This window comes from Microplitis mediator, chromosome 7 (assembly GCF_029852145.1).
Source record: "Microplitis mediator isolate UGA2020A chromosome 7, iyMicMedi2.1, whole genome shotgun sequence".
Taxonomy (NCBI): domain Eukaryota; kingdom Metazoa; phylum Arthropoda; class Insecta; order Hymenoptera; family Braconidae; genus Microplitis; species Microplitis mediator.
In genome coordinates this window covers 21,404,737-21,431,254 of record NC_079975.1, presented here as the reverse complement: position 1 = coordinate 21,431,254, position 26,518 = coordinate 21,404,737, and the positions used below count along the sequence as shown (strand labels likewise).

General features: G+C 29.9%; 1 protein-coding gene across 3 annotated transcripts in view; it reads left to right on the top strand.

Annotated features, from left to right (window-relative positions):
• The window catches only part of LOC130670885 (myocardin-related transcription factor A-like), a 149,330-nt gene extending 125,403 nt beyond the window's left edge, over positions 1–23,927 (top strand). Inside the window, exons 5-13 of one of the 3 annotated variants that reach the window (XM_057474493.1) lie at positions 7,202–7,267; positions 12,169–12,465; positions 13,263–13,681; positions 14,019–14,303; positions 16,115–16,255; positions 16,693–17,176; positions 18,333–19,015; positions 20,217–20,729; positions 22,391–23,927. In XM_057474493.1, coding sequence (XP_057330476.1) covers positions 7,202–7,267; positions 12,169–12,465; positions 13,263–13,681; positions 14,019–14,303; positions 16,115–16,255; positions 16,693–17,176; positions 18,333–19,015; positions 20,217–20,729; positions 22,391–22,765 — 3,263 coding nt within the window. In that variant the 3' untranslated portion in view covers positions 22,766–23,927. Of the gene's footprint in view, positions 1–7,201; positions 7,268–12,168; positions 12,466–13,262; positions 13,682–14,018; positions 14,304–16,114; positions 16,256–16,692; positions 17,177–18,314; positions 19,016–20,216; positions 20,730–22,390 lie in introns of all 3 variants that reach the window. The other 2 variants (XM_057474494.1, XM_057474492.1) reach the window with 2 other exon arrangements.
• Positions 23,928–26,518: the final 2,591 nt, after the last annotated feature.

Below are 26,518 nucleotides of genomic sequence, written 5' to 3'. Positions count from 1 at the left end.
ATAAATTATTATTTTTTTTTATTTTCGAGTTAATTTTCAATTTTCTATTTGAATCTTTTATTTGAGAAACCCCATGAGTCGAGAAAACAAAATTTTTCAGGAAACACAAAAAACATTTTTTTGGAAAAAACGACATTAAAATAATAAATAAATATTTGAATACAATAATGTTAGCGTCTCTGTAAAAGATTCCAACAAGAAAAATTTAATTTTTTAACTGAAACTACTTAAAAAAATTATTTAAAGTTGATTGACTTATGGGATTTCTCAACCAAACAGAAAAAAAAGTTATAAAATCATTGTTTTTTTAAATGTTTCCACTCAAATCATTTATTAGACTGATAAAATGAAGTATTAAATATGTATTTGAACTCTGAAACTCAGAAATTACAAAAAATTATAATTAATTTAAAAATTTTAATTAGTCATAACAGTCAACAATAAAACAACATTTGAAATTAATTTCCCAAAAAAGCGCGAATTTTAAATAAAAAAAAAAAAAAATTATTTCTGTAAAACTAAAACTGCATGTTTATTTGAGTCATTGACTTATGGGGTTTCTCAATTAAACGAAATTGCTGTCACCCCGTTATTTTTTTTTAACGCTGATTTGATGCATATTTTGATTGATTTCTATGGAGGGACATCCAAAGAACCCAAAAATGCAAAAAACCCAATTTCGTAAAAAACATGACTTATGGGGTTTCTCAAATAAATGATTCATTTCTTTAATTCAGGTTTAAGTACCGTGAATTTATATTTTATAATAAAAATTATTTATTTAAGTTATAATTATTTTTACTGCAGTTTTTTTATTAATAATATATATAAAAATTCCCTTTAATATAAATTTTACTCAGGGGACATGAAATTTGAAAATCACATGATTCGCGCCCGATTCGCACTGACTCCGCATCGAATCCGCGCGCAATCCGTAAATTTTTTTTACAGTCTACAGTTCGGTTGTCATAAAATTTTTCATGTACAGTAACTATGAGCTCAAATTTCAAATATATGATAATATATATATAGAAATATAATATAAGAAGAAGGGGAAGGATGTTGAGGATGAGTTACTCGGTTGAAAGAAGTGTTAAGGGACAAAAAAAGGTTTAGTTGGGATAAAATAAGTGGCAAGGGCCATTGAACGATTGATATAACGCAACTATTTTCGCGTAAAATACTTTCGTCGGTCGTAAAGCTTTTGCTGATTTATACTGAAGGAAAAAAAATTAGTCGTGTTGTTAACCCTGTTTTTAAAGACGTCTCGAAGCGAAGGAGGTATAAACTGTTTTTTTATAATTTTTTAATAGTTTATTATATTTTTTTTAATGCCAAAATGTAAGTTGGAGCGCACGCATGATAGTGTATATAAATTCGTTAGTCACGCGAGTGTTTTCGTGACTGTTTGTAAAAAATAAATGTTTGAAATTAAGTAAAAGAGTAACGTATGGATGAGAGAAAGAGAAACAAGGACTTAAAATACTGAGTTGAAGACCGGGACAGTGTTATGTGGAGAAAAACATACGACTGATTCGGGTGAATTGGAGTATAAGTGGTGGAGAAAAATAATAATATAAAAGATAGAATAAGACATAAAACCCAAAGGATGTCAAGTATTTTTAAATACCATTTAAACTTATAAATTTCGCTAATTTAAAATTATTGATAATTAAGTCATTTATTTATATAGAAAAATATATAATTATTAAATCTATTATTGCTTTAATAATTCTATTTTTATAATTTTATAATGACAAGTAAATTATTTATTTTATGTTACTTTTTATAGGTCATGCAAATACTATTTTTTTATTTATTCAAAGAATTCTATTTATTGCTCAGTAAAATAAATAGCCGAAAGAAAGATCATAAATTACTAATAAAAATTGTATATTGTCACAATTATATACATTTTTTATTTTTTTTTATTTCATCAAAAGTTTAATTTCCAACAAGACTGGAAATATTAAAATTTTTATAAAAACTGTAAATATTTTTGACAATTTAAGATTTTTATTTAAATTAAATTTCAAAAAACTTTTGCTCCAAAAATTTAAAAATTTTTTTTGTGACACGACAATTTTTTCTGAAAAATTCATGTTATTTTTTACATTTTCCAAACATATCATTTTACCCCAGATACTATTTATTACTTCTAAATCTCTGATTAATTCGAAATTACAAACCGACTAATAAATTTTTTTAATTTTTATCTGAAATTGCCAGACAATCAACAATTTTTAAATTTTTTTCTCCAAGCGATAAATATTGAAAAAAAAAAACTAAAAATATGCACATACAGAAAATAAAAAAAACTACAGGTGCAATTTTTTTAAATATTTTTCTTTTACAATTTATCGCTTGGAAACAAAATTCAAAAAGTATTAGACGTCGGCTAACTATGATCCTGAAGTTAGCAGACAATTAGTAATTTACGGATTTTTTTTCACCAAATCAATTACAAAAAAAAAAAAACCAAAAAAATGCACATGTAGAAAATTTAAAAAACTATATGTGCAATTTTTTCAAATATTATTTTTTTTTTTATTCATCATTTAAAAAAAAATCAAAAAATTATTAGACGTCTGCTTACTTCAGTATCTCGATACTGAATTTGGCCGACATCTACGAATTTTTGAATTTTTAAAAAACGACAAATTATAAAAAAAAAATATTTCAAATAATTGCACTTATAGAGTTTTTAATTTTCTACACGTGCATTTTTTTAGTTTTTTTTTTCTTCGTAATTAATTAGTAAAAAAAAAAAATCAAAAATTTTGAATTGTCTGCCAATTTCAAGATCATTCCGTATCACTAATTTTTACCAAATTTCGATGGTGGACCCTCGTGCCCCACTAGGTCGCGGTGTCCCAGTACATATTAATTACTCAACAATATTAATTTATCATTACCCAATTATATATATATATATATAAACAAAAAAAAACACATGTATGTTTCAATTAAAAGGCGTGGCAATGGGCGGAGCTTAACAATACACTTGTATGCACCAGAGAAATCGCATCAACGCACCCGCACACTCTGTTGCTTATTCAGTGATCCACTATTACACATTTTTTATATACATATATACATATATACATATATACATCATCCAAACCCTTGTCAAAATTTTTAACTGTCATAAAAAGAAAAGTAAACATAAACTTACATAAATTACTCAATAATTCAGTCAACAGTTGATTATATAATTAATTATCATTACGCTTAAGTCATATCAACTTCATTTTAAATTTCATTTTGCTCTCATTACATGATAAATTAATTTTTTAAATATTAATTGTGTTGTTGACAACTTTGCGGACTTTCCAATCCAACAAAAAAAATATGTATATATATATATGTATATGTATATGGTGATAATAATAAATATAATATAAGAAAGGAATAATAAAAAAAATATGACAACGATTCAACTATAAAGAGTCCAACCCATCTCTAAAAGCTCTTTCACTACCATAATAAATCACAATCTAGTGGCATTGAGTTGGTTTGTGGGTCACACTTGTGTCATATTAATATATATGTGAAATCGCAACGCCTCACTCAGCACAAACTGTTGTTGAGTATCCAAAACACTTGATGCGTCTTTAGCATCCACATACATTAGATAATTTATGTCGCTGCAATTTATAAAAAGATTAAATCTCAAATGAGTTTTTAAAATATTTTTTTTACCCTACTCCGCGGCGATAAAACAGAACGAGCTGAAAAAAAAGTCACGAGTTAACTTGAAGACTATTTCTTGAGTACATCAGGTGTCAAGTAATTTTTAGAAAGTTAATGGAAAAAGACAAGTGTGAAGGAAGAAAGAGAATGCGGCTGTGGAAAGAGATTTAAAAAGAGGACCAAGGAGGCTCTGAAGAATGAGCGAGAGACAGTGAGGCAGAGACACGAGGGATAAAAGACCAAATTAAAAAAACGTTTAAAGAGAAGAAGGAAATAGCCGAGTGTTGAGATCTCCGGGTCCTCGAGGCTTTATTTATACCCAAAGCTCCGTATTATTGGATCACCCCCGCGACACTAGCCAGTGTGAATATGTGTCTTATCCGTCTTTCTATTTCGTGTCTTACTGTCTTCTCGTTCCGTCCACGACACCCAGAAATAGAATGATGGAAAGGCGCGCGTGAAAAAAAAAAAATCTTCATTCCTCATCATCTGTAATCGGTAGATAAAACCATACTTACTTTTACACATTTAAATATAAATATATATCTTTATATATTTTTTTTATATACTGTAAAAAATCGGAAGTGATTTCGGAGTAATCTGGAGTTTATTTCAATTCACATTCCCATACGAAAAAAATATATATCCGAGCAAATCTGGAATATGTCGCATATATGCAACATATATATATATATATATATGTCCCATATATGCAGATTTGCCCGGATATATCCGGATATATATTTTTTTCGTATGGGTTTACTCCGATTTAGAGTTTTAATATTAAAATACTCCCGTTTAGATTCAATTTTACTCCGAACCAAACTTTTAATATTTAACTAAACTCCCTTTCGGAGTAAATTTCACTCCGATTTAGAGTTTTAATATTAAAAAACTCCCTTTTAGAGTCAATTTTACTCCGAACCAGAGTTTTAATATTAAACTAAACTCCCCTTCGGAGTAAATTTCACTCGGAGGGAATTAAATAAATAAACAGTCATCCGCTCCGAATCAACTCCGCGAATTTTTTACAATCTATTTCTATAAGCTGTTAATTACAAATTTTGTCTATAAAAATTATACGTGTCATTTTAATTTAATTAACTATCTACTCCATTTCCGGAAGTTACCATCCCGTTTACCGTATATCCATTTTTAAAGGACCATGGTTTTTATATACATCTCTATATATATACGAGTGTCTCCACTGACTGTGATTTATTCCAAGATCTTTAAGAGTCTTTAAAGAGGGAGTGACTACTTCTCGACACGCGAGGATCTTACTCGTAAAATGACAAAAAACTTAACCAACTCCACCCCCATTTTCGTCACCATCATCAGTAACCACTTTTTTATTTTTTATCACCCGAATTGACTCTAATTTAATTTTATTTTATTTTATTCACACATTTAAGAAGTAAAATACCTCAAGCATCTTGTGTGGCCCTGATACACTTAATTGCAAATTAACTTATATCAGATCCGACTTATATCTGTAGCCATAAAAATTAGCCAATTAATCTAATAATGAAAATAATAAAAAAGTAGACAATAATTACTGGATTAATTGTCTTACGTCCTTGGCTTTCATTCTTAAGTTTATCAATACATCTGACAGCCCACGCATTGCATCAGTAACACAGCTGAGAAAATATATATATATAAATGTATATATGTATACAATAACAGCAGAACTAAAGAACGAGTCTAAAGAGAGAAGGAAATAAACGAGACGTAGATGCAAAAGTAACCGACCCCTCAGGTATTTCGAGTAGGAAACTTGCCGCGCTACTTTGAATTCAGATTGCAGGCTGATTCGATTGGTTTTGTTTTTGGGTTTTAAATTTATGCAATCCCACTACTACACTCAGGAGCAACCGCAGGCACACCCGATCCAACCGCTTACTGTATTTATTTATATCTACGGCTCCCTTTGTGTGTTAATTTGTACCCAGTAGGGTTTATAAGCCGAGCGAGTCAACGCTTTGCCGATACGAGCTCACCGTCCACCCAAGACACCACTGATATTAAATCTCTTTATTCTCTATTTCTGTACACATTACATATATTTAATATACTAAATTACTGTTCTTTAATTTATTAAATATACAGACAATTATTAATTATCTATACATTATTCATTGAATTTATTAGAATTTTTTATTTTTTTTTATTATAAATAAAATAATAGATGATAAGAATATTTAATGGCTTTATTTATATTGACGCACATATATTAACATATATATTTAATCAATATAATAATTTACCCTTGGATATATTTATTATTTATTTAAATTAGGGTTAGGAAAAATTTAATTATTCAAATTGGCCGGTCATCCCCGGACCGGGATTCGAACCCAGGGCAGTCGGCTACACGTCGGGTGATAAATATTTTGTATATAGGGAAGAGTGGGGCAAAATGAGACCTCTTTTGAATGAAAAAAAAATTTTTTTTTTTTTAAATGTTTATTTAGAGTCGCAAAAAAATGTAGGGGAATTCGGTCACTAAATAGTATGACAGGGTATAAAATATGCCGAAATTTTATTCAAAGACGCTGAGATTTGGTTGAAGATACAGAATTTTATAGGAAAAGTCCACAAGTGGGTCAGAAAAACACCGAAATTTTATTTGCCCTTAAATAAACCAGCTGATAAATTGACTCGGCCCATTTTCGGTCATAAAATTTTTGTTTTTATTAATGAAATTTGAAAACTTATGAAAATTTCAAGCAACTCAGTACAGAACTTGAAAAATTTTCAAGTTTCCGGACATTTTTAGACTGTTGCCAGCTAAATTTCGGCTTTTTGTTCACTACTTGGGCCTTTTCTCAGTCACACTTTTCGACTGAAAAAATATTTCGGGAGTATGTCGAAATTTTGACCAAAAAAAAATTTTTTTCCCGCTAATTTTCTGTGATTTTATTACGAGCCGTCAAAAAAAACTGACGTGAGGATAAAATGAACTAGAAAAAAAATTTTTTTTGTCAAAAAATTGTGTCTCATTTTGCCCCACTCTCCCTATATTCAAATATTTATTACTGATATACTCGAATTGTCTTTATAATTTGAATGTTAATTAAAAAAAAAAAAAATATGAAACTGAAATTGAATGTCAGAGTGTCTTAATGAGCAAAAATATAATGGAGTTACAAAGAAGGTTGGTACAAAAATTAAGAGATCCCTTTATCTCGATGCGTTTCATGATTCACCTTGTTCGTCGTACGTCGGCAGAATAAGAGAATTAAAAAAATGAATAAAAAATAAAATAAAAATAAGTGACTCGTCGTCGTACAAGAGAGATCATTATCGCGGGCAACTTGGAACCCAAGTACTTGTATACATATTACACGAGTGTCTTGCCGACACGAAATATCTAGAGCACCTTTATTTTGGCAATAACAAATTTTTTAATTAACTATAAGGTGCCAGATTATTTTAAGGATTATTTTTACTTGTTATTATAATTATCATTTATAATAATATCATTTATTATTTTCTGTTTCAGCACTTAAAGTTAAGTTAATGCTGAGGAGACCAATTACCCAGCTAGTTGCCCAGGGTATTATGCCATGTAAGTATATATATTTTTAACAATTATTATTATTTTTTACTTTGACACTCAACACACTTTTCAAAATTTTTCCAATTTTCAAGGATAATTGTCTAGGAATTTTAACAAAATTAAATACAATCCAGTGTGATTTCAATTTTTATGACATTTAGGACATGGAAATTTTAAGTAATGCAAAAATAAGTTAACTTATAGTAAATTGCACCAATGCGTGGGTGGCAAACACGCGGATTAGGATCTCCTGCCTTCCTCTGTGGCGTAGATACAATTTTTTACCCGATCTACACCTGAAAGTTTGTATTTCTACTTCTGTTTACGGAAAAAATGGCGCATGCGTTAATTTTTATCACTTGTTTCCTCATATGAGAAAAGAACAACTTTCGTCCCTCTAAACGGGGCCGAAATTTAAACTTTCGGTCCAGATCTGGTGAAAAATAGACAATTACACACCCAGGGAAAAAAATAGGACATTCCCACCCGGGTGTATAATTTCTGACCTGACCCGAATACGCGGGTGGCAAACACGCGGATTAGGATCTCTTGCCTTCCTCTGTGGTGTAGACACAATTTTTTGCCTGATCTACACCTGAAAGTTTAAATTTCTGCATCTGTTTGCGTAAAAAATGGCGCATGCGATAATTTTTATCATTTTTTTCCCTCTAAACAGGGTAGAAATTTAAACTTTGGATGTACATATGGTTAAATAATTTATATTTTCATCTGATTTAAAAGAAATTTTTAATAGTGCAGTATTAAATAATCCGTAAATTAAATTGGTTTTATTTAATCATTTAATTAGCGCATATTTTTTGCCAGATAAGCGATAAATTAGATCAAGTCATGGACAATTACTTTAAATGATCGGTCATCCAAACAAAAAACACCGCACTAATCATTCGATATAAGAAAAAAAAGTGTAATAGTATCAACTATTTAGGTCGATACTTAAAATTAAAAATACAAATTTTTTAGTCGTGGGATATTTATTTTTCCAGGCGATTTGAAGTATTTAGTATTTTATTTTGCATGTCATTAGTGTCTGGCAGATTTACAGTGAAATAATTTATCGTTAATTCATTGTTAAGAGGTTCCTTGCTTGTATATAAAATCAGATAACTTTATAGTTTCCGGAGAGAGATATAACTTCAGTTGTATTTATAAAATATGCGTATGGTTAAGTTAAATAAGGAATCATTGATGGTCTCGTTGACAATTCATTCAGAGCAAATAACTTATTATGTCGTAGTCAGTACGATATTATTGTTGTACTGTCCCTTTATATCTCCGGTGCGTCATAATATAAATGAGGTCGCTTGGCGAGTGGAAGATTTTCTCTAAATTCAAATTTATGTTTCCTAGGAGTTATAATATACAGTTATAATTTTCCATCATCGTCCATAAGTTTAAAACGTCCTACCTAAATATTACGACCACATATTTATGTTTGTCTCCGTTTTGATAAATATATAATCAAAAATGGATTTAAAGTAAACATTCGCGGAAAAATTTTTTTTTTTAAGGAAAAAATTTAATTTTTATTTTAGAATTAAAAAAAAAATTTTATTTATAACTTAAATTTTTATTTAGGTCGAAATCTATGAAAACGGTATTTTAAAAAATATTTATATATATTTTTTAAATCTAATTTAAATAATATATATAGAGATGAGGAAAAATCAGGATAAATATTACAGTTAATTTGTCTCAATCAAAAATATAACATAGATTATGATAATATATATAAATATTATTATATTTATATAAATTATCATATCAAAGGATTAAGATTTATGATAAATACATAATAAATATTTATTTTAAAATTGTCATATATTAATTTGGGTATTTAGGATTAAAGTAATCTGTCATAAAAATATAAATATGTAACCTACACCTGAAAAATATAAGGGAAAAAAAAATGAAATCGAATGATATCTGATTAGATCAACTAGGCTACAGTTTAAAAAAAATTTAGATCAACTTCCCTAATAGCACAGTTTGCTATAGCAAAAGTTTCCTTGAATTTTTGCGTCAAATGTCCGTCAACTTTAGATTTTTCCGTTTAGATACAACTTGACGTAAATTTACTATCCGCATTAGAATGCAAATTCACTTCAAAAGTTGACTAGAAAAAAGTTGTCGTCAATTTTCAGGCAAATTTTTATATCAATTTATTGTTAATTTGACTTTCCAACTTTTGCTGTCAAATTGTCAGCAAATTCGGGCAGAAAATTACAGGCAATTTCAATGTCAAATTACTGTTAAGTTAAAGCGGAAGTGGCTGTTAGGGTTTATTTATTTCGGAGTAAAATTATTTATGCAAACTAATAGATAAATTTTTTACCTAACAATCAATAATTAAATATAGGGGAAAGGGGGGGGGGGGGCAAAGCGGGGTACTTAAGAAAATACTAAGGTTTCGAGGACTCAAATACGCTAAATCTTTTTGTTTTTAATGATCTTCAAAGTAAATAAACAAAAATTTCAGTTGCCGTTGAAACAAAAAAATTTTTACTTTTGCGGGCAAAATGGGGTACCCCCTTAAGAAGGTGAAAAAAAAAATTCCTGCATGTTAAATAAAATTGATTAAATTAAATTTTTTTGTAAGTAATTTACATGAAGAAAAATTACATTTTACACAATTATTGGATGCAAAGGAAGAAAAAAAATTTTTATTGGTTTTTATACCCTGTTTTGCCTACCCTACCCCTTCCCCTAATATATTGATAATTTATAAATTTTTACTTATTTAATTTCGATAATTCAACCCGCGAATTTTCGCTCCGCGGATATCAAATAAATAAAAATAATTTTCCTCTGCTCTAACTCCGTATTTACTCCGGAAAGTTTGATCAGTGCAATAGATAATAAGTAATTAAAATTTATTTAAAACACAAAACATTGATAATTATTATTATTACTGAGCGTACTTTTGATGATTATGTGTAATCGTAAAGTAACTTAGCAAAATAGCCTTAGCTCAAAAATAAATATCTATTTAGTTCTGTGTAATTAATATCACCCGTAACTAATTACGCCAACGTAACCGTGGACTTTTAAAAATTACGAGGCAATAAATAATACACTATTCAAATGAACAACTGTAACTAATTAAATACCTTATTATGTTACAATAATAATAATAATAATAATAATGATAATAAATAACAATACAGTAATAATATAATTCAAGGTTGGGTCTTGTGCCAAAACTTATGCGCCTCGAATAAAAGGCTACGGTAAATTAATTAAATTATATTTATCTTATTAAATTTTATATTTTATTTATATATATAATTTATCATTTTTATGAGCTGGATAAAAATGATATTATTTAAATAAAATTAAAGTATACATTGCACTGTAAAAAATTTTCGGAATGAACGCAGGTTAATTGGAGTAAAATTCAATCCGAAGGGGAGTTTATTTTAAATTTGAACTCCGGATCGGAGTGAATGCGGATTTAAATAAAATTCACATCACTCCGAAATCACTCCGCTGGAAAAATAAACTCCCTATTGACCCTAAATGCGGAGTGATTTTTTTTTACTACGGAATTCCGTGGCGGAATGAATTCGGATTTAAATGAAATCCGTAATTACTCCGAATTGACTCCTGTATTTTACAGCGAATCTAGTTTTTTATATACATTTATATGCATTTTATAAAATATATTTTTCATGTAAAAAAAAATATATCAATATAATATAATGTACTTTTAAAAATCCATAATATATAATATATTAATTAGTATAATAAATAATGACAATAAAGTTAGCAGACATTTAAAAATTTTTTGATTTTTTTTAACAAAAAAATAAATAATAAAAAAAATATTTTGAAAAATTGCACGTATAGTTTATTAAATTTCCGACACGTGCATTTTTTTAGAAATTTTTTTTTTCATTATTTATCTGTCAAAAAAAATTTTTTTAAATTTCAAATGTCTGCTAACTTTACTATCATTAATAAATATATGAGTTCATATAAGTGTGAAAACATATTATTATATATTTAGCCCGGCTAAAACTCCTATATGGGAAAATATAAGGTATTATATATTTTTATCTTGTAAAAATATATCATATGTTTTTTTCATATGGGAAAAAATTGATATTCATGTAAAATAAATCAATTTTATTAAATTTCCATGACAATTATCCTTGAAAGTCAAAAAAATTACCAATAATTTTTTTCTCCCCCGAATTATATAAAAAAAAAAATTAAATTGAACTAAAAAAATACCGCGAATATTCAAATGAAATAAAATCCATGGCATTTATTTACGTTGTTATTTTCTAAAATAAAGTCGTCGACAAATATTATTAAGATGTCAAAAACAGTCCATCTACCCCAATAGTAATTTCTCTCTGCACATGAGGACATAACTAACGTAATGTTTTAGTAGGGCCAGCGAACTCATCGTGCAATAATAACTAATGCAGCCCGTTTCTGTGCATCTAAACTGTTTACTTGAGTTTAACTCACACCCATTTATACTTCACCCTCGATATAATCCAGTTGGCGTTTCGCTTAACATCTTACACAGTAGTTCCTCCAATTATGCTTCAGCCACCTCCACAACGACGAATTATAATCCCAAGAAAAGAGAACGGTGGCCTCTACTCCTACTACCCGGCGCTATCTCATCTACGACACATCTCTTCTTCTTCTTCCTCTTCTTCTTCTTCTTGTACATCAACTCGTTCTTCGTAGACTAATTTAGAACACTCTCGCAAGTCGTGACAATAACGACGCAGCCTGATCCAATTCATCAAAACTATTAACTTTACATCTATAAATACTATTTAAACTCACTAATTATAGTTATCTTGACTATATTAATCCGATAAATATATATGTAAATATCAAATTTTAAAAAAATAATAATTTTATTAAAGCTCCAAAAACACCCCCGGCATTTCACGAGCAACGTAAACAATTGGAGCGCGCAAAGACCGGAGATTTATTGAAAGCTAAAATTCAGCGTAGACCTGGACGTGATGAACTCGTACGACAGCATATACTTGAAGATGTCGGACATGTTGACCCAAGTCTTGCTGAGAGACAACGAATGCTAAAGAAAGCGCGACTCGCTGACCAGCTTAACGACCAACTCAGTCATCGGCCTGGTCCACTCGAACTTATTCAGAAAAATATTCTTCACACGGAGGAACCCATTGAGAGGGCAGTCAAAGGTAATTGTAAACTAATATTTTAAACAATAAATAAGAAATTTAATAACTTCAAGTATGAAAACTCGAACCATTACTCAAAAGGGCCAGGATATTTGCCCCAATTTAAAAATAGTTAATAATTGATAGTGTCAAATTTTGGATATTGCGGCGAAAATATTGGTCGCATAAAAAAATTTTTTAAACAAAAGTTTTTCAAAATTTAATTTTTTATAAAAAATGTCTCCTATAATTTTTTCTTAGGACTAATAAGAAAGCTGTAATTTCAAAATTAAGATTTTTATAATTATCAAAAATTTGAATCACTCATTATGAATCTTAATTTTGGAATTACGATGAAAATATTGGTCGTATGAAAAAATTTTTGAAACGAAAGTTGTGAGAAATTTAATTTTATAAAAAAAATGTTTCTTATAATTTTTGCTTAGGACTAATAAGAAAGCCGTAATTTCAAAATTAAGATTTTCATAATTATCAAAAATTTGAATCACTCATTATGAATCTTAATTTCGGAATTACGGTGAAAATATTGGTCGTACAATAAAATCATAAGAGACATTTTTTTTATAAAATTAAATTTCCTAAAACTTATGTTTAAAAACTTTTTTTATCAGACCAATATTTTAGCCGTAATACCAAACATTTGAACCATTCATTCAAAAATTAACGCAAAAATTTTGTCCCTACTGATAATAAATTAGGATAGATGAGAATAATCACAAATTAAACTCCACCGTCCATCTTACGACATGAAATTATAAATTAAAAACCCTAACAATAATTATTTTTTACATCAACAGAGGGCCACATTCCCTTCAAAGCGACCTGCGAAGGTCAGGTGACAAAACCCCAACCTCCAGACCACTACATCACCTTCGAAGATGACTCTCAGAGCTCCGAAGGCGTACCGTCCCCGCCGATTGAGTCTCGGACAGACGTACTAGAGACAGCAGCAACGTCCGCTGGAATAGTAACCGTTTCCTTGAGTATTCCAACCACCGGTGGTGCTGTCGTTGTTTCCTCGAGCTCGCCGGTATTCCAGCAGGCAACCGGAACCGAACCAACGATACAAACCTTCGCAGAACTTTGCAATAGTGTCGTTGGTAACCAACAGCAGCAACTCCAGCAACATCAGCAGCAGCAACAGCAGCAACAAAAACAACAGCAGCTCAACCAGCAACTTGTCCAGCATCAAAACCAACAACACACGTCGTCTCAGGTACGCAAGGTTGTTAAATTTAATTGAGGATCCCAGTAAGTTTTCTCTTACCGGTATCTATATGGTCCCTCGTTAACCCGAGGACCCACTGGAATCCCAATTTCTTTCTCGTATTCTCATCTAAAAGTCTCGCCTGAAATACTGAGAGGAGGAGATTGAGTTTACGATCAACTCTACGTGTCACAACATAAATTTTTTCCTTATGTTGATGGATCGATTTAATGTACCACTTAAAAAAAAATATATAAGCAGTATACTTTATTATGAAACTAGTTTCAAAATCTATAAGCCATTAAAATAAAAAATGATAATGAAATAAATAATGAAAATTACACAGGCTAGTCAGACGAATGGCCCTGGCACGACACTACTCCCTCTGGCTCCTGCCCCTAGTCCTATGTCACTTGGATCGACAACATCGAGCTTAAGTCCGCTGTCAAATATATCAATAGCATCGCCGCCAGCACCTCCACCACAAGCGATAACACCAAGACCTCAACCGAGTCCAATATCAGTGACGGTTTGTCAGAGAAGTGACGCGCCCGGTAAAGACAAAAATCGTAAAAAATCTAAAACTAAAAATCAGCCTAAAACTCGCACTATCAAATTTCACGAATACAAGGTAATTATTATTTATTTATTTATTTAAATTTTAATTTTTTACTGTTGACATTTAATTTTATATCGACTGTAAAAAGTTTTGTTGCTGTTATTGTTTTTATTGGCGGGTTTGTAATATAAATCTCAAGTAACTCGTAAGAAATTCGGTCGGAGAGACGCCAAGAGCCATTTGTCCGAGTTTAAAATTTCGAGATAACGCCCGGCAAAGCAGGGCACGAAAAGAGATTAATAAAAAAAATAAATAATAAAGTAAATGAAAATAAAAAGACAACGGTCTCAAGCCGTGAATCTTAACGATAAACATACTCTTGGTCAACTCTCCCTGTTACGCTTACGGCGAAACACCGGGACAGGGAGAAGTGGTAGAGGCGAGATCGTATCGAGTGATTAACTCTCGCGATCTCGTCGCCGAGTGTACGGGACCACCTCGTTAGCACTGAGTAATTCGAGCGCTAATTGTGCTTGAGAGTGGTGTCGTGAAATGCAAACACGCGAATCATTGATGCTCGGAAATAAAATCGAACAATTGTCTATCTATGGAATTATGTAACAATTCAAACAATTTGATTTTTTATACTGAATTTTTAATGGTAATTATAATTAATTGCCATTTAATTTGGGTTTCAAAATATTTTTGCGCAAGGAAAATTTCATTTTTTTTTTCTTAAGTCCGCCGCTGATGTAATTTATCCGGAAGCGATAAACAGAAGATTTGAGAATTGATAATTTAAAATTAGGAGTGTGCGAATAATTCGAAATTTTGAAATTTTTTTATAATTTGTCGTCAGATAAAAATTTTACGTTTAAAGTTCGGACTTAATAGTCGAATTTCAATAAAATAATACGAAATTTAACGAACAATTTTGAAACATACTTCGAAAAATTCAAATTATTTGTGAGTTTTCGAAGTAATAAATTTTTTTTTATTTATCACAAGTTAGATAAAAATTTTAAGTTTAAAGTTTAAATTTTAAAAATAATTCAAAAACTCAAAAATAAATCGAAATATTCAGATTATTCGTCAATTTTAAAATTATTCGTTAGCTTTCGAATTATTCGAAAAATTTGAATTCTTTAATTACTGTCATAAATTTTTATGAGTGTGAATGTAGCAGACATTATAAATTTGAAATAAATAAATCAATGAATTAAAATAATGAAATTTAAAAAAATTGCGCTTTCAGATTTTTCATTTGTCTAAATATGAATTTTTTTATTTTCACTCTACTTACATTTCATTCATTTATTATAAAATTTAAAAAATTTCCATTTGTCTGCTACATTCACACTCATAAATTTTTTATAATTTATCACAAATTAGATGAAAATTTTGTATTTCAAGTTCGAACGAATATTCTATTTACAATCGAATAATACGAGCTTAAATTTTACGAATACGAAGACTTAAAAATAATTCGAAATATTCAAATTATTTTAAAAATTCAAATTATTCGTGAATTTTCCGAAGAAATTTTTCAAAAAATCTGAATTCCTAAATTATAGTAACAAATTTTTAATAATTTATCACAAGTTACCTAAAAATTTTACATTTTAAATTCGAATCATACGAAATGTTACAAATAATTCAAATTCAAAACTTCCCGCCCATTCCTAAAAATAAATAGAGCCGCACTTTTGCATAATTACTTAAAAATTACATTACTATGAAATTTATATAACATTCCTGTCTGCTACGCCATTAACAGCTCTACTGTATATAATATATAATATATATACACTGCAATAAATAACTGCAACAATAATAATGACTGATAACTAATAAAAATTAATAATTAACAATAATGTTGTCAGGGTCCGCCAAACGCGCAAAAGACATCGGTATCGTCTACTGCACCGGGTCTAGGATCCGCGTCACCTGGGGAAACGAGCTATGAGCTGCTTCTCCATCAACAGCAGCTCTTCCTACAGTGGCAACTTGAGTGGCAGCACAAGGTACCCAGCCAATGCGCTTTCTTCTTTTATCTTTCTCTCATTATTTATAATTAAATAAAAAAAAACTCGAATTCGTCATCCTCATCACTTAATTAAAACTAAAAACACAAATTACTTTTTCTCATTGCAACAATTACACGTGATCTATAACATTTGGTCATACCGCGACATCCACAATAACAAATTTATTTTACATACGAGTACTCTTTTATAAAAACGTTTTTTTTTTGCAATTCTTTTGCTGACAGTTTAAAAAAAAAAGTTAATGCTTAAAATAAATTCCCCCAATTTCTTGTTACGGTTTCTCTAAAACCTTCGACAACTGCTGTGGTCTTTCCATTAACATACCACTAACTTAACCACATGTAATGATATTTAAAAAAAAGAAGTTTCATAAATGGAATTTATTTATTTAAAAAATGATGTTTTTATTACAGTATCCAAAAATAATTCTTCCGGCTGCACAAAAGCCATTATCGCTAACGAGTAGCGGCGGCAGTGATGCCGGTAGTATAAGTGGTGGAAGTGCAAATGCACCGAGTCCTGCACCCTCTAATTCATCAAACAATCCCTCGGAACAGCCGCCATTAAGGCCGTTGGGAAAACTCGAGGACATGAAAGTCAGTGATCTTAAAATAGAACTCAAGAGACGAAACCTTCCGGTCTCGGGTTCAAAGCCTCAATTAATTGAACGATTAAAACCTTACACGGAGACCTCGAGCACCAGCTTAACAGGAAACTCAAACGGGCCTATGATTACACATATGGGACACATTCTTATGGATACTCCGGGTCCATTAACGTCTGATGACTCTAGTTCGCATGCCAAAAGTCCTGACTCTCCGATAAAAGACGAACCTCATAGTCCGAGAATAGATTCGCCTCACAATAGTGAACATGATGATCCAGCCAGTCCACCAGGTAATTTTATTTATTTTATTACTCGTTATAAGCCTGGTCATGAGGACGTAAGGGAAATTTTTGTGACCCTAAAGTTAGCGGACAATTAACAATTTTCAATTTTTTTTAAACAAAAAACTAAAAATATGATGATACTGAAGTTAGCCGACGTCTCATAATTTTTGGATTTTTTTTTAAACGATAAATTATAAAAAAAAAAAATATTTGAAAAAATTGCACCTGTAGTTTTTTAAATTTCCTACATGTGCAATAGTTTTTTTTTTTTTTTTTTGTAATCAATTTGTTGAATAAAAAATCCGAAAATTATTCATTGTCTATTAACTTCAGAATCATAAAATATGCACTTGTAGAAAATTCAAAAAACTACAGGTGCAATTTTTTCGAATTTTTTTTTTCTTCAAATTTGTCGTTTTTAAAAAAATCCAAAATTATAAGGATTAATTTCAGTATCATAAATTTTTGACAAGTATTTTAATATAAATAAAAATTTGGATTTCGGAAAAAAAATATTCTAGTGTTCAGAAAAAAAAATTTTTTTAATTAAAAATAAATTACGGTGGATTTTTTTTTGATACTTTACCTAAAAACTTTTTATCGAAAATTATGTCAAAAAAATTTCAAATGTTTAAAATTAATTTTTCTGATCTATTTTAAAATAAAAAATTAAAAATTAAAGTCTCTCCCAAAATATTTAATTGAATATTACGCTAAAAAAAATATCAAAAAATTTTAATTTATTAAATTAATTTTCCAAGGTCGCTCATAATTTTAAAAAACCATTAAAATATTTTTTTTTATCACCATTGTCATGATTAAATTTTATTGCGTATCTATAAATATATTTATCTACCTAAAAATATAAATATTAAGTATTAGTTTAAAATTTAAAACCATCTTTTTACTTCCGCGACCTTTTAATGTTAATGTCAACTCGTAAAAATTTATTCCACTAAAACTAATGATTATTTTTACCTGATAATAATTCCCATAAAAATTTTTTCTCCATACGTAGAAAAATATAAAATCATCATAATAAAAAAAAAATCAAAATCCAAAGTATTTTTATTATTTCTATTAAAATCCGTGAGTTTCCCGCGTACTAATAATTTGACAATAATAATAACCTACACAATTTCAGGTGATGACATAATAAAAGAACAACGCAAACGTATAGAAGAATTACAACAGGCGCTTTACATATCCCAGCAACAATTGCAAAAAATCCGTCAAACTCAACCAGCAACAGTAAGAGCTGAGAAACTCGTTCTCCAGCATCATCTACAAAACAAAATGCAGCAGCAGCAACTGGCCCTCCATTTGCAGCAGCTGCAACATCTCCAACAGCAACAGCAGCAGCACCAGCAGCAACAGAAGCAGAACCAGCGGCTACAAAACCAACAGCAACAACAGCAGCAACAACATGCTGCCTTCCAACAGCTTAATGCTAAAGCTAGTCTCGCTGCTTTTCTCCAATCCCAGCCAAATAGTACGACGATATTGGACTCCGCGACCCTGACTACTATTAATAATAAAAAGAATCAAGTTAAAAATAATAATAATAATAGCAATAATATTATTAATAATAATATTAATAATAATAGTAGTAATAATAATAATAATAGTAATAATAACAGCAATACGACAGTTCAATTACCAGCAGCAATAGTACTAAATTTATCGAAGCCTACTAAAATTAACGGGTCGTTACTTGGCGCACTTGTGGCTCAAGCTCAGCAGCAGCAACAGCAGCAGCAACAACGGCCTGTAAGCACGACGATAACGTCAATAGAAGACAAATCGTCACCTCCGCAGTATGATGACGCAGCTAAATTACTAAAGGTATTTTTATTTTTATTTTTATTAAATTATTTTGTCCACTACACTGTAAAAGATTCGCGAAGTGAATGCGGATTAAATCTGGAGTGAATGAATTTTTAATTATTCACTCCCCTCGGAGTGAAATTCACTCCGGAGGGGAGTTTTAAAAATATTGTTAATAAAATGTAACTCCACTAAATAAAATCGACGTAAAAACTCGCGTATTACATTACTAATCAGCTGAAACACACACACACACGCGCACACACATGTACACGCAATCGCACACACACACACACATTCGCACAAACACGCGAACTCGCACACACACACACACACTCGCACGCGCACACTGTTTAACAGTTTAATATAAATTAATTTAAATGTTAAAACTCCGGACCAGAGTGAATTGGGAGTGAAATAAAATCCGCGTCACTCCGAGATCACTCCGCTAAAAAAAACTCCCAATTCACTCCGCATGCGGAGTGATTTTTTTTAAAACTCCGGAACTCCAAGTGGCGAAGTGAATTCGGATTGACATTAAATCCGAATTCACTCCCGATATTTTACAGTGTAGATCTGCACTGAAAGTTTTAATTCCTGCCCTGTTTGAAGGAGGGAGAGATGGAAATTTTGTTACGAGGAAACGAATGATAAAAATTAGCACATGCGTAATTTTCTATTTTTTATATCATCTGCATTGGAAGCGAGTTTCGATGGCTAGTTTGTCACTCGAAAGCCGACAAATCACTGCAATTTACCGACAGAAACTGATCAGTTTCTTCCCAAGGGAACCAACATACATTTCTACCCGCGAAATTAATTTTTGATTTTATTTCATCCCTGTCAGAATTCTGTTTTTTTATTGTAAGCCGCTAAATATTTAGTCGTTCTGACAACCAACGAAACTGAGTCGTGTTGGAAAATTAAAAAAATAAGACGAGTTCCAATAAAAAAAATTATTAAATTAATGAACTGAAATTTTTTTCTCTGTTAAATTTTCATATTTGAAATCCATGATTTTTTTTTCCCGCGCTATCGGTCAAAAATTGGTCTGTTTCCGACTCCAGACATTAAAACTCCCAATAACGCGCGACACGTGACAAAATACGAACTCAGACTTGAGTGACGTCAGTCAACTTGACCCTCATCTGAAATCTTGTTCAATCCCCCGCCACCCAATATACTATTTAATTAAAACAATTTCTAATATAAATTTCAGGTCAAAATCGAACCAGTGCAAAAAAATCACATAAAGAGTCAAGTAGTGGACGATGTCTTAGAAATTTTAATTAAAAATGGAGAACTACCGCCTAGTGCGGCACAAGATCCAGCGACTCCAACTACACCGAACCGTCAGTTGCAACAAAATTTAGTATTCTCAGCGGCAGCAGACAGCGCAACACAAAATTTAGTATTTACCGCAGCCAGTCCGATAAGTCCAATGGCGATGGATGTCAGTCAGAGTGGATGTCCAAGTTCGCCAGCGTCATCTTCACCCCCTGTACCTCCTCCATTACCATTAGCGACATTCTCCGTACAATTACCCAGTGCTCTGCACCAGCACGGGCAGCATCAAGACGAAATTCCATCATTTACCGCTGATTTATTGAACTCAAACCCTGAGCTCGACACCGCGATGCTTCTGAGTCCACAATCTGTGCAGCAGGGATCTCCTGATCCGCAACCTCCACAAGAAGTAACGTCTTCCGACAACACAAATCTCGACCTCAAGGTAAAGATTTTTTTTAAAAAAACCCATCCATTACCAAACCAGGGTGGCCACAAAGAAGTGATTTCAAAATTCCCTGATATTTCCCGGTTTTGCCGTAAAGTTTTTCACATTTTTCCCTGATTTAGAAATTTTATTCGTATCATTTAGATATTCAAAGTTTTTATTATATTTTCATTTTTAATAATTTAATTTGATAATTAAATCATGCGAGAAACCAGAAAAAGGGCAATAAAATAAATTAGTATTGCCTACTTTTGATTATTCGATGTTAAAAATGTATAAGTTAAAATATTTAATAAGAAATTTTATGATTTAAATAAATTCAAAATACACTGGTTACAAAAATTGAGGGATATTAAAAAAATTTCAAATTTTTTAGTAATTTACAACAGTTTGTAACTCGAAGGAAAATGGTCGTACAATAAAAACAAAAAGTCAAACTGTAGCTTCAAGTGTCTAGTTTTCTGACCTGGGTCTTTAAATTTTTTTTTTATGCACAATTCCGGAGCAATCAAAAATCAATGAAAATAATTATAGAAAAAAATTTATTGAAGCTCGAAGACCGTTTTTAAGACGAGCAAAAATTTGGTAAATTTATTTTTCGATAGTTTTCTTAGGATTACTCCGGAACCGCACATAATAAAAAAATTTAAGGACCAGATCAGAAAACTAGACACTTGAAGCTACAATTTGCCTTATTTGTTTTTGTCGTTTGACCATTTTCTTTCGAGTGACAACCTGTTGAAAATCACTAAAATTTAAAATTTTTTTAATATCCCTTAATTTTTATAACTGAATCGTTTATTTGAGAAACCCCATAAGTCATGTTTTTTACGAAATTCAGTTTTTTGCATTTTTGGGTTCTTTGAATATCCCTCAATAGAAATCAATCAAGATTTGCAGCAAATCAGCGTTTAAAAAAAAATTAACGGGGTGACGGCAATTTCATTTAATCGAGAAACCCCATAAGTCAATGACTCAAATAAACATATGCAGTTTTAGTTTTACAGAAATAATTTTTTTTTTTTTAAATTTAAAATTCGCGCTTTTTTGGGAAATTAATTTCAAATGTTGTTTGATTGTTGACTGTTATATAACTAATTAAAATGTTTAAATTAATTATAATCTTTTGTAATTTCTGAGTTTCAGAGTTCAAATACATATTTAATGCTTCATTTTATCAGTCTAATAAATGATTTGAGTGGAAACATTTAAAAAAACAATGATTTTATAACTTTTTTTTCCGTTTTGTTGAGAAACCCCATAACTCAATCAAATTTAAATAATTTTTTCAAGTAGTTTCAGTTAAAAAATTAAATTTTTCTTATTGGAATCTTTTCCAGAGGCGCTAATATTATTGTATTAAATTATTTATTTATTATTTTAATCTCAAGTTTTTCCAAAAAAATGTTTTTTGTGTTTCCTGAAAAATTTTGTTTTCTTGACTCATGGGGTTTCTCAAATAAACGATTCAACTAGTGTATAATTTAAAATTTTGAACTGTTACAATTTAATTCCCGGATACTTTTCGAAATTCCCTGACATTTCCCTGATAATTCCCAGTTTTCCCGGTTTGTGGCCATCCTGCAAACGTCATTTTTTTTTAATTTATTCAAATAAAATATTAACGTCTGCTAATTATTCAAATTACTTTAAAACAGGAACTGGGCTTAGATCTAGAAACCCTCGACACCATGGACTTTGGTCAGTTGGATTGTGATCTAGGAGTTAAAATCGAAGCACCCCAAGAATTCATGGATCTCGGTGACATGCCAATGGATATGGATGATCCTGATTGGCTTGACTCCCTGATGCCGCAATCACCTCCACCTTTACAGCAGACCACAATCAACCAGTCCAACAATAATCACAACAATTCATCACCAGTTTGTACTCAATCGACAGTATCAGATCTTTACGATCCGCTTCTTGCCAACAGTCAAGATCCCTTTGATCTTTTTAATATGGAAGATTCTGATTTTAAAATGTCCTCTGATCTTTCTCTCACTTGGGACAAACTTGACTTCGCGACCTAGCCCGAAATATACTATTGGGATCTGGCCATTTGTACTTAGCAGTAAAAAAAAAATTAATTTATTTATTAATTTAATTATTTTATCGTCGTGTCAAATGAACATTGAACGCGTCGTGATAGATGTGAGTCTGATGGTCCTGCCGATGCTCTAATCAAATGTACTTATGTAGTTTAAAAAAAAATTAATTTTTATTGTATAAAAAAAAATGATAAATTTTTTATTAAATTATTTTAAAAATTTATAAACGTTTTACTACTTGACAGCTGTCATTTTATTTAATCTGTAATTAAGTATGAGTCAATTTATTTTATTTTTATTATTATTTTTAAAGTAATTGTTAATAATTATTGGAAAAAAAAAAGCTTCGTGCTATCGTGGACCAAGACTGGAAAATAAGTGCGCGTAATTGTATGAAATTTATAAATTTTTATTTGAGAAAAAATAAACTGCTCGTGATAATAATTATTATCGTTGATGAAAATTTTTTACGATCAGTCTCAAAAACTAGGGAACAACAAAAAAAAAAATCGGACGAATCGATTGGAAAGACTTAAAGTGCGAGTGTTGGCGGCGGTTTTTAAAATTCTCCAAAGAATTAATGTGTAGAGGTTTTATAAAAATTAGTTTTACTCAACCTCATGTGTGTTAATTGCTTGAGTTATTGTAATAACTGCAGGTTAAGTGTGTGCTAAAAATACGACCAGAAAAAAAAATGATAATAATAGAATCCAAAACCTCGTAGTTGATTGGGTAGAAATTAGGGATGTGCGGATCGGGTTCGAATCTAAAACTATTCGATTCGAAATTTATCGAATTTTCAACAGCCCCCCTCCCCCCACTTTAAAAATAGGCAGTGACTCGTCATGACGGTATTCAAATTTTATAAATTAATTTTTTAAAAATTAACAAAATTTATGTAATAAATAGGGACAAGATTTTTGCCTTATTTTTGAAATGAGTAGTTCAAATTTTTGATATTACGGGGAAAATATCGGTCTTAGTAAAAAAGTTTTCAAATAAAAGTTGTAGGAAATTTAATTTTCTAAAAAAAATGTCTCTTATGATTTTTTTATACGACCAATATTTTCACCGTAATTCCAAAATTAAGATTCATAATGAATGATTCAAAATTTTGTTAATTATGAATATCTTAATTTTGAAATTACGGCTTTATTATTAGTCCTAAGAAAAAATTATAAGAGACATTTTTTTTATAAAATTAAATTTCCTACAACTTTTGTTTCAAAAATTTTTTAATACGACCAATATTTTTCCCGTAATATAAAAAATTTCACACCACTAATTAATAATTATTTTTAAATTAACGCAAAAATCCTGGCCCTAGTAATAAATTTTAGCCTAAAAAATTAAAAAATTCGAATCATACTGATATGATATTACTGAAAAATTTTAATTATTCGACGAAGTTTGAATGGAATAATTTAAAAATTCAAACTATTCTCACCTCGGATAGATGTACCATTTATGGCCACTGCTCCATTTTTGGACATTTAATATTTTATTTAAATTAATAAAAAAATGTAAAAAAAAATTTCCATCCTGATAAAAATATCTCTGTACACATTTTTAAAATTATCATTGCGTCTTTCATAAATTTTCATTGTCCAAAACTGGGCCTAAAGTGCCCAAAAACGGTACCGCTGCCCTTTAGAAATAATCACATAATTAAAAAAAAAAAAAATAAATTTCTGCGCCTGATAATCATTATCAAGACTCGTTGATAAAAATTTTGATCAATGCCTTTAATTTAATTAAAAAAAAAAAAGCTATCGAGTCTTCCATGATTTTTCGACGCAGTGTAACTTATAAGCCAGAGTATGTGATTCTAGAATGTATATTTAAAGATAATATAAAATTAATAATCAATATTAAATACGAGAACGAGTTAATGCGCTAAGCGTCGATAGGAGAGAATAATGGGCACGGCATCGCGCGACATTAATTGTTTTTTTTTTCTCCCAGTGTTATATTTATTTATAGTTTTGTGACATTCCATGCTTTGAAACTGTCAAACGAATAAATAATAAAATAATTATTTATAGTAATATTACCACTATCAATTAACATTTATCGTATCATCTGATTGTAATTTGTCTATTTATATATTTAAATTTAAATGCGTTAGGCGCAGCAACGGGAGATTTATCGTGACTGCCACAATGCGAGAGAGAACGAATATTTATAAATAATTAATTTTTTTAATTGTTATTTTACTTAAGGTGGTAGTAAGATTTTTTTTTATGGTGCGTTGTGGCTGATATCCAAAGAGATGTCGCGTTATAGATCCCGTAAGGGCGAGTTATAACATAAGGGCGTGGAATTTTTTTTTTATATAAAATTAGGTAATAAAAAATAGAAATTTTGATTTATTTAAATTTTATATGCGTCCTTATATAGGTCAGAGAGAGGGACGGAAAACCTTAAGGTCGTAAAACAATTTTATTATAATTGATGAATATTTTCATGTAGAAGTATCTAAATTAAAAAAAAAATACTCGCCCTTATGGTTCTTGGTACCATTTGAAGAACCATAAGAGCTTATTTTTTAAAAAAATTTTCATCAGGGAATTTTTCATCGGGAAATATAAGATTGGAAAAAAATTCACTATTTTCAAATTTTTTTCTTCACCCTTACGGACCTTTAAGGGCCGACCTTAAGGGCCTTAAATTTTTTTTCTCCAATAAACAATGTAATTTTTTTGTTTAGAAGTTTCGAAATTAAAACAAAATTTCCCGCCCTTATGGTTCCTGGTACCATTTGAAGAACCATAAGGGCTTATTTTAAAAAAAAATTTTCATCAGAGAATTTTTCATCGGAAAATATAAGATTAGAAAAAAATTTACTATTTTCAATTTTTTTTTTTGGCCCTTATGGACCTTTAAGGACCGACCTTAAGGGCCTAAAATTTTTTTTCTCCAATAAACAATGTAATTTTTTCGTTCAGAAGTTTCAAAATTAAAAAAAAATTACTGGCCCTTATGGTTCTTGGTACCTAGCCCTAGAATCGTAAGGGCGTATGAAAAAAAAAAATAATTCTGCTGATTGATATATTTGTATTCTAGACCCATGAAATTAAAAATCAAAGAAATTACTCGCCCTTATAATTTTTGGAACCTATTCGAAGAACCTTAAGGGCCTAAACAATTTTTTTCAAATAATTTATGTATTTTTTTTTTATTTCGAAGTATCAAAATTTATAAAAAAATTACCGGCCCTTATGGTTTCTGGTACCTATCCCTAGAATCGTAAGGGCGTAAAAAAATCAAAATTAGTATTTTTTTAATTCTAGATCAAAAATACTTAAGATTCTCAGATTTTTTAAGGGCGAATAGCTATCGCTACTTACATCTGTAACGCGATATATCCCTCTAGTTAAATATATTTAGATATATAGATATATAAATTATCAATCGAATAATTTAAATAATCGATTGCAGTAAAAGTTTATTTAATAATTAATGAATATAAATATATATTGCATACTAATATATCAATACGATTAATAATAGTGTTTCGATAAATAATAAATATTTTATTTGATTATTATTAATTTAAAAAAAATACAAATAACGCGTTATGTTTCATTGTATTATATACGTTCTCTCTGCAGTAGAAGAGGAACAAAAGTAGCCAACATTCCAAATACATTATGTTCCTCATTTCCGTTTCATTAATAAGTAAAGTTCAAAGAGTTAATATACACAGAAAAAATTTATTTCTTGATGCAAAAA